We start from the raw sequence: 13940 nt of genomic DNA, 5'->3' as shown, positions 1-13940 counted from the left end.
GTTCAATTTCTTTGTCTGAAATGTTATATACTTAAATATATATTTTCTGTTAATTTGAACAGTTTATATTTTTGGAAACATATTCATCCTTTTTTCTTATATTGTCAAATTTATTGCCATACAAGTTGGGCAAAATTACTACTGAATTACTACTTTAATTTCCTTTTCATTGGTGGTAAATTTATCCTTTTTGTTTTGGATGCTAGTAATTTGATTTTCCTTTCCTTTTTTTTTCAGATTAACAAAAGATTTATCTGGTTATTTTTGTTTTTATAAAACCAACTCTTAGCATTAAATATTTCGCTTTTAATTAGTTTCAATTTTATTCATTTCTTCTTTGATTTTCCGAATTTCTAATTTCGTAATTGATTGGTGATATTTATTTTGTTTTTTCTCTAACTTTTTAAATTGTGTACCCAATTCATTAATCTCTTTATTTTATTCATGTAAGCATTTAGAGATAAAATTTTCCCTAGTAGCTGCTTTGGTATGGTATCTTATTGTCATTGTCTTGAATGAAATTGTTAATTCTAGGATTTTTTTCATCCACTCATTCTTTAAAATTAGGTTTAATTTCCGATTGATTTTTAATTGATCTTTCAATGGCCCTTCATTATGAAATTTGTATTGTATTGTGATTGGAAAATGATGCATTTAAACTTCTTTTATATGTTTAATTATCTGATTTTCATGTAGATGCCATGCACTGCAAGAGAAGTTATATTCCTTTCTATTCTCATTCACTTTTCTCCAGAGTATTATCATATCTAACTTTTTTGAAATTCTGTTCACCTTAACTTGTTTGTTTAGTGATTAGATTCTGATTCTGAGGCAGAGACTGAGATTCCCCACTAAACTACGCCACCTAGCCGCCCCTATGGTTCCTTTTTGGAAGACGTAGTTTATCCCTTTTAAATTGTCTGAGATCGGGGTGGCTAGGTGGTGCAGTGGATAAAGCACCCACCTTGGAGTCAGGAGTACCTAGGTTCAAATCTGGTCTCAGACACTTAATAATTACCTAGCTGTGTGGCCTTGGGCAAGCCACTTAACCCCATTTGCCTTGCAAAAACCTAAAAAAAAAAATTATCTGAGATCAGGATTGCTGTCTCCTGCTTATTCTTACTTTGGCTGAAGCCCTCTGTGTATCCAAGTGTTTCAAATGTGTTTTTTGTAAACAACACATTGTAGAATATGTGTTATGAATCCACTGTACTATCTGCTTCTGTTTTGCTTCTGTTTTATGGGAGAGTTCATTCCATTCATATTCACAGTTATGAATACTAATGCTGTATTTCCCTCCATCCTATCTTCCCTCTGTTTGCACTTTTCTTTTCTTTTCCCTTTTCACCAAGACTTTGCTTCTGATTGCTGCTTCCCTCAGTCTGCCCTTTCCTGTTTCTCCTACTTCCCTGTAAGGTAGGATTAAATTTCTTTCTTTCTTTGTTCTTTTTTATTTAAGGAATTGGGGTTAAGTGGCTTGCCCAAGGTCACACAGCTAGGTAATTATTAAGTATCTGAGGCCAGATTTGAACTCAGGTATTCCTGACTCCAGGACTGGTGCTCTATTCACTGTGCAACCCAGCTGCCTCACTTTTTTTTTTTAAAGAAAATAAAAAAACCATTATGTGCACAGCAGAACTTGAAAGGATTCATAATATAAAACAATAAATTTTGGGTTTAAAGAAAGCTCATAAAATAAATATTAAATGTGTTCAAAATTATCAAAATCTTTGCGTCCTTGTAGATTATCTATTCATTCAGCCTTTTGGTTTCATTTGATGGAACCTTGATATCTCATAGAGTCATTAATATCCATTTGCCCAATTCCAATTTTTAGGGTTTTATTTTCATTAGTTAGTTTTTCTTTCCTATTCTAGTTGATCATGTTTACGTTTAGATAAATTGATTTCCTTTTCCATTTGGTCAATTATAATATTAAAGGTGTTTTTTTCCCATTCAGTTTTTTATAATTCTCCTGTTTGATTTTCATTTGTTTTCTGAGTTTTTCTTCTTCTCTGGTTTTTAAAGTTCATTTTTTCTTCCAAAAGGTCTTTCTGGAAGCCTCTTTGAGGCTTCACATGTAGGCATTTTGTCACTGTTTTCCTCTTCTGAGAAGATGGCATTTATAATCATCTTTTATCAGAATAGTCGCTTTCTATGGTTGGTGCTATTTTTGGTTCTTTTTGCTCAATTTGATAGATGAGCTCTGCTCCCAGGTTGCAGGATGTATACAAGCTTTTTGTGTTGGGAGCCAGTAATTTAACTTCCCTGACTTTCCCATCTGGCATCTCAGGTGTTCACAGTTTGTTTCCTGCATTAGGGTACCCAACCCAGTCCCACTTCCTATGCTCACATTCCTGGACTTGAACTTTGCCTTCTGAGCTGAGATTGGGACCTAAGTTGTACTGTGGCTAAATCCTTCCACGAACTTCCTAGCTCTCCTTCCTTCATGGGAAATACTTCCCTTCTACCCTCTTGAGACAGATCTTTTCTTCTATGTGATCTCTTGAGTTGAAAATTTCTTTCATTTGGGGGGGGATGTGGGGGGGAGCAGTGGGTTCTATTTCATTCGAAACCCCTTTTTAGAGGCTTTATTTAAAGTTGTTTTGGGAAAAGTTCTGTGAGCTTCCTAGCTTCAAGCTACCATCTTGACTCTCTTCTTTTACCCCATATTAGCTATGTCATGAAAGAAAACCCAGACTCAAGAAAAAGCCTCAAGAAAAATAAAGTAAAAAAACTTCTACTTTAAATAACATTCAGATTCTATCAGTTCTTTCTCTGGAGAAGGCTAGCAGTTTCTTAGATCATTCTGTTGCTAGGAAAAACTAGGTCATTCACATGATTTTTGGACACTATTGCTGATACTTTTTGCAGTGTTCTTCTGGTTCTGCTCACTTTACTTTGAATCAGTTCATACTAGTCTTCCAAAATTTTTCTGAAAGCATCCTGCTTTGTCATTAATTACAATACATAATTACTTACATTTCATCACAATCATGTACCAGGAGTTAGTTAACCATCTCTAAGTGATGGACATTCCCTCAATTTTCTGTGCTACCACAGAAGAAGTGATTTTGAACATATAGCTCCTTTTCCTTTTCCTTTAATCTCTTGGGAATACAGACCTAGTACTCTATTGCTGGGTTAAAGGATGTGCATGGTTTTTTTATAGCCTTTTGAACATAGTATCAAATTGCTTTCTAAAATCAGTTTGTGTGGGATAAAAATCCACTAAAAAATACAGAGACTCTTCTGAATGAAAAAGAAAGTTTATTTTGGCTTCTCATGAGAAAAGGGCACACTCCAAATCTCACAAAGGTAGTGAAGATCAAGGAGCTGCCCGGAATTGACAGTCAAGCAAGATTATATGGCCTAACATGATCCCCTTCTCCTCCCTGTTGTTTCTCTCTGTTGACTCATTGGTTACTCTTCAGAGTTACATTCTACTTGTGAAAATCTACCCCAGCAACAAAGAAAAGAATGAAAGGTTTTCATAAAATATTATCTCACCATCCAATGGTGAGAATAACCTTTAGGATTATAACTATCTTACTGAATTAACAGTCTACTTCTCATCAAACAAGAGGAGTCTTATGAGCTTTGTTGGAATGCAAGGTTTTTCTCATGGGAACAAGCTAGTGTTCTCACAGTTAAGATAGTTTTATCATCAAATAGATGACTAATTAAAAATACAAGTTCTCTCTGGAAATAGTCCACTATTCCACCCACCCCCACAACAGAATCGGGAGGTTGTCTGCCTTGGAATGCAAGGTCTCTCCCTCTTTATTCTAAGAATAGTCTAAGAGTAATAGTCCATCTTTGTTTTAATGATTTTTAACCCTGAGAGTACTTCACTAGGAATATTAACTCTTAGGAGGGAAGTTCTAGAATCATTTCACAACTCTACCAACAGTGCATTAATGTTCCAATTTTTCTATATCCCTTCCAACATTTGTAATTTTCCTTTTCTGTTGTATTAGTCAATCTTGCTAGGTGTGATATGTCTCAGAGTTGTTTTACTTTGTATCTTTTTTCATCAATAGTGATTTTCAGCATTTTATCACATGACTAAAGATTGCTTTAATTTATTCTTCCAAAACTCATCTCTTTTTATTTTGACCATTTGTCAGTTGGGAAATGTTAACAAGTCACTTTAAAGTTAAATTACTGTTAACAAGTCATTTTAAAGTTGTTTGGAGGAGGATGATCCAAAATTGACTGGAATGCTCTGTCTTCTCTGGCATCTAACTTAGCTATTTTAAAAAAAATATGTCCTTTATTAAGGATATGTCACCTTGGAGATGTTTACTGTAATTAATCACATTTTGATTCCAAAGCATAGTATTCCAGATCTTTCTAACAAGTGCATCTTTTCCAAACAGATTTTTTTAGTGCACTGAAGAGGTTTATGTTATGCTTTTTCAACCTACAGACTACAATTTCATATTTTATATTCAAAGAACATGACACAAACTTTTCTTTATAGGAGGGGTTTCTTAACTTGGGGTTTATGAATTTCAACAAAAAGTGTGGTAACACTATTTCAGTATAATTGATATCTGATGTTCTTTGCATTTTTTATCCATTTAAAAAACTTTGCAAATCTGCAAGTGGAGTTCATGATGCAAAGTAAGAACATCTTTTTTTCTAGAGAGAAATGTGACTGTAATTCTAAAATACAGTTTAAAAATTTTTTTCCCCTGTCATTAATGTAGTTCTCTGCAACAATGCTTTAAGGCAATGCTTGCTGAAATGAAACATTTCATACTATTTAATGTCACATATATACACAAACTGAATTTTTTTATGGTATGTTACAAAGCTCATGTTTCAGGCATTCTTCCTTTTTACCCCAAGGTGAATAAAAACTGCTTTGAAAGATATAAGAACTGAAACTGTGATGAAAGCAGCCAACAACAATCACTTAAAAAAACCGATAATGAAGTAACTATAACTCTACCTCTTTGAAAAGAGATGATTGAGACAGGTCCAATATTTTGTTGATCTACCTTGTTATAAGAGATTGCTAATGATTGGGGATGGTCGTTAGTGGGTATTCCTCTCCTGCCCACACCTCTTAAAGATACGGGCATCTTTAAAGCCTTTTTTAATACATGGAGTAAAACCAACCAAGTTATAGAAGAGTATAAGGGAGGTCACAAGCAAATAGAGCAGTTTTGTTCCTACCTTGTGAAAGAGTGTGTGTGCCTGTATACATAAGAGATATTTCTTTAAAACGTATATAGCAATTTGCAGTTTCTTATGTAACCCGCTTATTCTTTGTATAGTAATTAAATTTTCGATCAAAAAGGAAATAAAAGAAAAGAAAGTGGTAGAACTAATACAACTAGAATAAAAACAAAAAAATAGAGGGCATAGGAAAAAAATCTTTGCATTAAATGTCTAATAAAAGTTTGACAACCAAAATCTATAATAAGCTGAATAAAATATAAGATTAAAAGTGATTTCTCACCATCAGTAGTCTAAATATATATAGTTTTCAAAAGAAGAAATTCAAATTAGTACCAACCATATGAAAATCTTTTTAGAAGAACTAATAATCACAGAAGTACACATTAAAATAATTCAAGTATTATACCTTACATTTATCAAGTTAGCAAAAGTGATAAAAGTCACTTCTGGAAGGGCTATGAAGACACAGTTACAGAATTTTGAGAGGTGGAAGGGACTTTAATGGCTATTTTGTCCAACTTATACTTGACAGAATCTCCACTCTAGGATACACGGCAAGTAATCAGTCAGCCCCTGCATGAAGAACTCCATAAAAGGAGTTATTTCTTAAAGTAACTTGTTCTGTTTTTGACAGCTCTAATTGTTTAGAAATTGTTAATTGATATCAAGCCTAATACTCTTTGTAAACTTCTGTCAGTTGCTCCTGATTCTTCTCTCTAAGATTTAATCTTACATTTTCTACCTGACAGTTCCTCATATATTTAAATAACTTAACTGTCCCCCTTCAATCTTCTCTTCTCCAGGCTAAATATGTCCATTCTTTTCCAAGGGTCTTAATATGGTATAACTTCATTATCCTGGACAGGGATACGAATTCACTGTTGATAAACCTATGATAATCATGATGAAAATGAACTTGGAATTATGTAAGAAAAATTACTAAATTGTTCATCTTCTTTGACCCAGAGATTCCACTTTTGAAGTTATCTCAAAGACAACAAAAAATATTCAAAGGAGCACTAATAGTAATAGCTTGGAGATAAACTAATAGATGTGCTCAACAATTGAGGAATGGCTATACTATGAATATAAATGTGTTAAAGATTATTTTTGTGCCATAAAATGCAAAGAACATGAATTCACAGAAACTGATGGAGAATAAGGCAGTAGAGGAAAAATATATAAATGACAAAATTTGGAATAGGATTTTACCAAATTAATAATTATTTTTGTTTTCGCAACACAATGGTGTTAAGTGATTTGCCCAAGGTTACGCAGCTAAGTAATTATTAGGTATCTTGAGACCAGATATGAAATGAAGCCCTCCATCCAGCTTCCCCCAAGTTAATAAATTTAAAGCAAACATTTTGTGGGTAATTGGTAAACTATCAAAGAAGAAAAGTGTTATATACCTAACATTCAGACCAATTCTATATCTACTCTTGATTACAGCTAGGAATATACTCTTTGGAGTATATTTATTTAGTATATATATATATTTAGAATGTATCTTGAGTGTCATACATACATATATGAAAATGATTTAGCTTCTCCCAGTCCTCTCATAGAGATAATGTTGGCCTCCTCTGAGACCAACATAATCTTTTACAAAACGAAATTATGTTCTAACCAAACCTGTTATGGTTGAAACTGAAGAAGGAAAATAAATAATCCACTCTCAACAGTCATTTCACAAACATTTTAAACACTTTCTAGTGACTGGCATGGTTTTGGAAAATTGGGATACAAAGGCAAAAAACAAAAAAAATCCCCTACTTTCAAGGAGATGAACATATATACGGAACAGTTACAAGGCAGTATTGAAGAGGTAGCATTTTTATAGCATTGGTAGATTTTTTTTTTTTTTTAGTTTTTTGCAAGGCAAACAGGGTTAAGTGGCTTGCCCAAGGCCACACAGCTAGGTAATTATTAAGTGTCTGAGACCAGATTTGAACCCAGGTACTCCTGACTCCAAGGCCAGTGCTTTATCCACTGCGCCACCTAGCTGCCCCTCATTGGTAGATTTGTACAACATTACATGTACTTGATACAGTGACTACTTGCTGATCTTCATACATGTCACTTCATCTCCAGCACTGTAGTAGCTATTCCCCTTGCCTAGAATGCTCTTCCTCCTTCCTTCTAGCTTCTTTTGAGACTTAACCAAGTCTTATCTTGTGCAAGAGGCCTTTTTTTTAAAATTTTATTTGTTAAGGCAATGGGGCTAACTGACTTGCTAGATAATAGTCACACAGCTAGATAATTATTGTGTCTGAGGCCATATTTGAACTCAGGTCCTCTTGACTCCAGGGCCAGTGCTCTATCCATTGTGCCACCTAGCTACCCCTAAGAGGCCTTTTCCAGTCACATTTTCCCCCTTTCCTAGTCTTTCCTTTTTAGATCATCTTCCATTTATAGTGTCTGTATCTTGTATATACATAATTATTTTTATATTATCTCCTATATTAGAATGTGAAGTCGGGATGGTTAGGTGGCGCAGTGGATAGAGCACTGGCCCTGGAGTCAGGAGTACCTGAGTTCAAATCCCAGCCTCAGACAATAATTACCTGTCTGTGTGACCTTGGGCAAGCCACTTAGCCCCATTGCCTTACAAAAGGGAAAAAAAAAGCTAGAATGTGAAGTCCATGAAAAACGGAACATGCTTTTGTCTTTCTTTGTATTCTCAAAGTTTAGAATTGTGCCTGTCAAACTGTCTGTAGGGTGTTTGTTTTCCACAGGATAAGACTGACAAAAGATAAGACTGATAAGAGGGGACTGATAAAAGACATCACAGGTATCTACTGGAAGAAAAGCTAGAGTTTCTGATTATTGAATAGGCTGAAATGACACCAGCCTATGTGCAGGAATGTAGAGGTGAAACAAAGGAAAGGATGATAAAAAAAGAGGACCCTGACAAATCACTGACCTGGGAGAGGCCTTCTAATTAGACATGAAAGTCACCTTAGCCAGGGGGAGGCCAAAAACCAGCTTGACTTGGGGTTACTGTCCTTTGAAAGTGCCCTTGCTTAATGAAGTTCATGTATATTACTATATATGCCTGTGAAGATTGAGACTTATCAGCATAACATGCGTCATATGACCAGGGCAGGGAGAATCTGTTAAAGGGGTGTCATGAGGTGGGGATATCTTCTAAATTGTACCCCCAGTGATGAGGACCTATCAGGACTCAGAGGGGAGGGGAACAAAAGCCTTCCTATATAAGGTTGAACACTGTCACAATTTGGGGTTTTTCCCCACTAGGGGAATTGCCCGTTCCTGCAAGTATTGTTAATTAATTAAAGCTCTTAAACCATTACAGTCTAAGTTTTTATTATTATGGACCATTTTTAACAGTGACTGGGACAATATGATCCTCATAACAGCCTTGTGATATAGGTATTATTGTTATTCCCTGTTTATGGGTGAGGAAACTGAAGTTGAGAGGGAAGTGAAGTGCAGGGTCAGTATCGGTGGGATTCAAACTCTCGTCTAACTGACTCTCAAGTCCAGTACTTTATCCACCATGCCAAACTGCCTCTTAGGAAATCAGTGATCAAGAATGGTCTTATGTAGAATCTAGTGCCTTTGAATTTAATCTTGAAGGAAGCTAGAGATGAGGAGGGAATGTATTCTAGGCATTGTCTATAAGACCTAGAGGTAGGAAATAAAGTTATGCATAAGAAACATAAAACTAAGTCTGTTGGTTGAGTGCATTGGGGGAGTGATGTCTAATAAGACTAAAAAGATTGAAAGATGCTAGATTGTGAAAAGTTTGAAATGCCAAACAGAAGAATTTATACTTGATCCTAGATATGATATAGCCACTGGAGTTTATTGAACAGGATGGTACATTGTCAGATCTATGGAACTTGGAAGATTGATTGAAATGGAGAAGGAATGAAGTCAGATACTACAAGTGATGAGGGCCTAAAACTAGGCTAGTTATTGAAGGGTGATGAAAGAAGTTGTGAAGGTCAGGATTTAGCAATTGATTGAATATATGGAATGAAAGAGGAACTTAGGAGTTTACAAACCAGGTCACTAGAAAGAAGATAAAGTTGAATTTGGTTTTAGATATATTTGAGATGACTATGGAATATCCAGTTTGAAATTTCTGATAAGCAGTTTATTACATGACTGTCACTCACAAAAAAGATAGAATTGGTGTTTATAGATCTGTATCTAGAATTGATCTACTTAGGTTTAGGTTAAAATGTGATAGTTCTAAAGTACTTTTGTTGTTGAATTCCTGAGTATTTGTGATCCCATATGGGGTTTTCTTGGCAAAGATGTTAGTTCGTTATTTCCTTCTCCAGTGAATTAAGTCAAATAGTTAAGTGTCTTTGTCCTGGGTCACACAATTAGTGAGTGTATGAGACTGGATCCACTGAGCCACCTAGCTGCTTCCTGACACTATAGAAGTGCTAATTGCTGTTAACATTATTTTTATTAATGTTATTATTACTATATGAGCTGATGATATGAGAGTGGAACAAAAGATTGCTAAGACAGATCTTTGGCTTATGTCAAAGGAGGTTAGACAGTGAAAGTGGAACCAGGGAAACTTGGGAATTTTTTGAGCCACAGGGAAAGGAAAGGAAAGGAGCCCAAGAAGCCAGCAGATTGTAAATTAAGGGTTCTTATACCCCGACCTAGCCTTTTTGTTATTTAGTCATGTCTGACTCTTCATTCCTTTTGGGTTTTTCCTGGCAAAGATACTGGAGTAATTTGTCATTTTCTTCTTCAGCTCAGCTTACAGATGAGGAAGCAGGCAAGTAGTTTTAAATGACTTAAACTATTGTCTGAGGCTGGTTCTGAACCCAGGTGTTCCTGACTCTAGACCTAGCACTCTAGCCACTGCATCACCTGAACTGAGCATAATCATGACCAGTTGGAATTGTGTCTGACTCTGTGATCCACTTAAGGGAAATAGTTCTGGATGTAATTTTATGGATGATTACAACCAGAAGCTAATGAATTTATCCTTTCTCTTATTCCTCCATCTCCACTGCCTCATTGGATTTACTAATTTGGGACTTTTCCTAGTATGTCCTTAAAGTTTGATTACTTTATTGTATGTACTTCTATAATGGATTTTGTCTCCAGATAAAAGAGAGCCTAATTTTTTTTTTTTTTTTTGTTATTTACTGAGTGTTTGCTATTAAGGGATGGACCAAGTAATGGAAGACAAAAATGATTCCATGAACCTTAGACTTAACCCTTATTGGAGCTACCTCCCTTTTTCTGGCAACACAAAAAGGGCTTCATGTTTATTATTAATTTTATTTACTAGAGTGTGTACATGTGTGTGTGTGTGTGATATAATTGAATAGAAAGCACACCTGAGATTCAAGAAGACCTGAGTTCAAGATATGATCTGATTGATTTTGTGATCCTGGGCAAATTATTTAACATCTTAGGCAACTCTTTTAGGATTTTGAGTTACAGAAAATTTCATGGTTTTTACTTCTAGAAGGAGTATTCTTACTAGGAGTTACCTTAAACTAATAAAATAAAAAACCTGGATAAAAAAAGAAATTAGATTATTTTGTGCTTCCTCTGTGGGATTAAAGTGAGAGCAATGTTTTAATAATTAAATTAAAATTTTTATTAGGTAACTTAAAAATTACCTGACCTTTTTCTTTTACAATTTTCATTGTATTTTAGATTTATATTATATTAAGAACAAATTTCCCTAATTTTGTTTTTCTGGTTTGATGTGTATAATAGATGTAAATTTCGCTACAACCAGCAGCTATTTCCAGATACTTCTCCAGGTGACCAGTTGGTGAAGCATAGGCAATCTCAACAGCAGAAGCCATTTAATAATCATTCTGACATGTCTGATCTTTTAAAAACCAAGGTAAGTGGACAGCATTTAAAAGTTTTTAGATTGGGGCGGCTAGGTGGCGCAGTGGATAAAGCACCAGCCCTGGAGTCAGGAGTACCTGGGTTCAAATGCAGTCTCAGACACTTAATAATTACCTAGCTGTGTGGCCTTGGGCAAGCCACTTAACCCTGTTTGCCTTGCAAAAATAAACAAACCTAAAAAAAATAAGTTTAGATCTTTGAAACTTTGACCTTCAGAACTCTTTGCTTCCTAATCTTGTTTGAATTAAGAAACTTATAAAAAATTAGTTTACAAAGATGTGATTTGCCTATAAAGATGGCCTGTTGTTTATGGGGAAGAAATCTACTATTTAACTTTTTCATCACTGATATAAAATCCAGTACAGGGGAGTAATGGCAGTTAACATGTATTTAATTTTGGTTCTTCTAACTATCTAGAGAAAGGTCTATTCAAAAAATAAGTAAGAAGAAACTTTATTTATGCATTACACTTCTTATAGATTTTTACACCTTAAGGGCAACAAGGATTCACTGGCCTATAACAACTATGAGATTTTCCTTAAATTATTCTTTTCATTGTATGTTTCTTGAAGAAGAATAAAAATAAGAAATTAGGGAGGGAATTGATAGATAAAGTGGACAAATATTCATTAAATGCCTACTTTATTACTACATATATACTAGTATACAGAAGATCCAGGTTGAATAGTAAACATCTCTGTCCTCAAGGAACTTGCAATTGAGTAGGGTAGATAAGACATGAAAATTAATTTAAAGTATAGTGTAGCAAGTACTATTAAAAAGTACCTATAGGGGCAGCTAGGTGGCACAGTGGATAGAGCACTGGTCCTGGAGTCAGGAGGACCTAAGTTCAAATTTGACCTCAGATACTTTATGATATACCTAGTTGTGTCACCTTGGGTAAGTCACTTAACCTCGCTGCCTTGCAAAAAAACCAAAAAAAGTCTCTATGAAGTGCAGTGGAGATGGGGGGGGGGTTATTTCTGAACTCTGAGGCTCTTTGAATTTTTATTTATTTTTATTTAAAATTTCTTTTTTCTCCAGTTAAATGCAAATACAAGTTCGACATTTACTTTCAAAACCTTGAGTTCCAAATTCTCTCCCTTCCCTCCATCTAACTCTCCCCATTGATAAATAGGTTACTTAGAGTAGGTTAAAAATGTATAGCTATGAAAAACATTATTACAATAGTCATGTTGTAAAAGGAAACATAATCTTCCCCTCCCCCCCAAAAGAGAAACTTCAAGAAAAATCAAAGTATATTTCAGTCTGTATTCAACCACTATCAGTTCTTTCTTTGGAATGGGTAGCATTCTTTATCATAAGTTCTTCCGAGTTCTCTTCAGTTATATCATTGCTGGAAAAAAAATAGATTTTTCACAGCTGATCATCCTGCTGTTACTTTGTTTAAGATACATTTCCTATTGCATTCTTTTCTTCCTATATTTCATCTCTTCTGGAATATCAACCTTGTAGGCCAAAGGGTGGACATGGTTTTTATAGCATAGTTATAGTTCCAAATTTGAGCTCTGAGGCTTTAAGGAAGGTAGTGTAAGTGATGCTCAATTGAAATGTGAAGCAAGAGACTAGGGTCCAATAGTGGGGAGCTAAGGAACTTGAATGTCATTCAAGAGGTAATAAAAAGCCATTAAAGATTTTTTGAATAGATCATTGATATTTTACCTGAAGAAAATAACATTGCATGGAATAGAGACAGGGATTTTGATTATTATTAAGGTAGCTTTGGTAAAATGTAATGAGCATCTGAGTATATTGGTAGTAGAAATGGAAAGGACAAGATAGATAAGCGATAAGCAAGACATTTTAGATGTACTACATTTTGATTATTCATTAAATGTAGCCATTTGTCTATGACTAGCAAGTTGAATATGCCTCTTAATGTGTTTCTAATTCAGTAATCAAAAGAAAGCAGGAGTTGGGTTGCAGAGTTATATTACATGTATACCAGAAGAGTAGTGTCTTTCTTTTATGTGGAACAAAAGATGTTTTATGTAAATATCCAATGATTATGTTGATAATTGCTGCCAATCCTTGTCAACATGCCAAGACATTTTCAAACCGGGTTTTATTATTATGCCTTGCTCTTAGGGTTCTAAATTACCTCTGGGCAATAGACAAAGTTCTAATAAGGCATAAGTAGTTACTAGTCATCAGAGAAAAAATAGTACAGATACCAAAAATAAGAGATAAGGATTTATATTTCAGAAATAAACTTGTAAAATTAATTGAAAGGCCAACAGAGGGAAAGGAAATTTATGTCAAAAAGTAACAGGAGATCAATTATATCAGAAACAGTTTTGATTGTCAAATATGGACAAGAGTTAGTCTAATAAATAGCTATCTTAAAATGAGGCCCAAATTCTTTTGCCTCTCCCTAGTTATCATCTTGAGTTAAATGTTAGAAGTGTCAGCTAAACTCCATAGGCTCAGCTGGCTACATGATTTTTCTTATTAAAACAAAATGAGGGGCAGCTAGGTGGCACAGTGGATAGAGCACCGGCCCTGGAGTCAGAAATACTTGAATTCAAATCTGGAGTCAGACACTTAAATAATTACCTAGCTTTATTGCCTTGGGCAAGGCACTTAACCCCATTTGCCTTGCAAAAACCTAAAAAAAAAAAATGACCTTGCTGGAACCAAGTTTAAAAACTTAAAACAGTTGATAATTTTCTAATAATCTAAAAAAATTACAAATGTTGATAATCGTATCCAAGTTGATCTTGGATTTTTAATTTCCAATTTAGAATCATCCCAAAATTAAGGAATTAAAGAAGAATGTTTAGAATCTATTTGTGTTAAGCCACATTATCTTAAGGTGTTAGTGTGGTATCTAAAACATTTACTGAACATTTTAG

General features: G+C 34.6%; 1 protein-coding gene across 3 annotated transcripts in view; it reads left to right on the top strand.

The window, feature by feature from the left end:
* Nucleotides 1-13940, top strand: part of DCP2 (decapping mRNA 2) — an 87189-nt gene that overhangs the window by 61467 nt on the left and 11782 nt on the right. For all 3 annotated transcript variants that reach the window (XM_074202761.1, XM_074202763.1, XM_074202762.1), the window contains exon 8: nucleotides 10924-11056. In XM_074202761.1, the coding sequence (XP_074058862.1) occupies nucleotides 10924-11056 (133 nt within the window). The remainder of the gene's footprint in view (nucleotides 1-10923; nucleotides 11057-13940) is intronic.

This window comes from Macrotis lagotis, chromosome X (assembly GCF_037893015.1).
Source record: "Macrotis lagotis isolate mMagLag1 chromosome X, bilby.v1.9.chrom.fasta, whole genome shotgun sequence".
Classification (NCBI taxonomy): domain Eukaryota; kingdom Metazoa; phylum Chordata; class Mammalia; order Peramelemorphia; family Peramelidae; genus Macrotis; species Macrotis lagotis.
The sequence above is the reverse complement of the archived record's forward strand: the minus strand, read 5'-3'. Positions and strand labels throughout refer to the sequence as shown.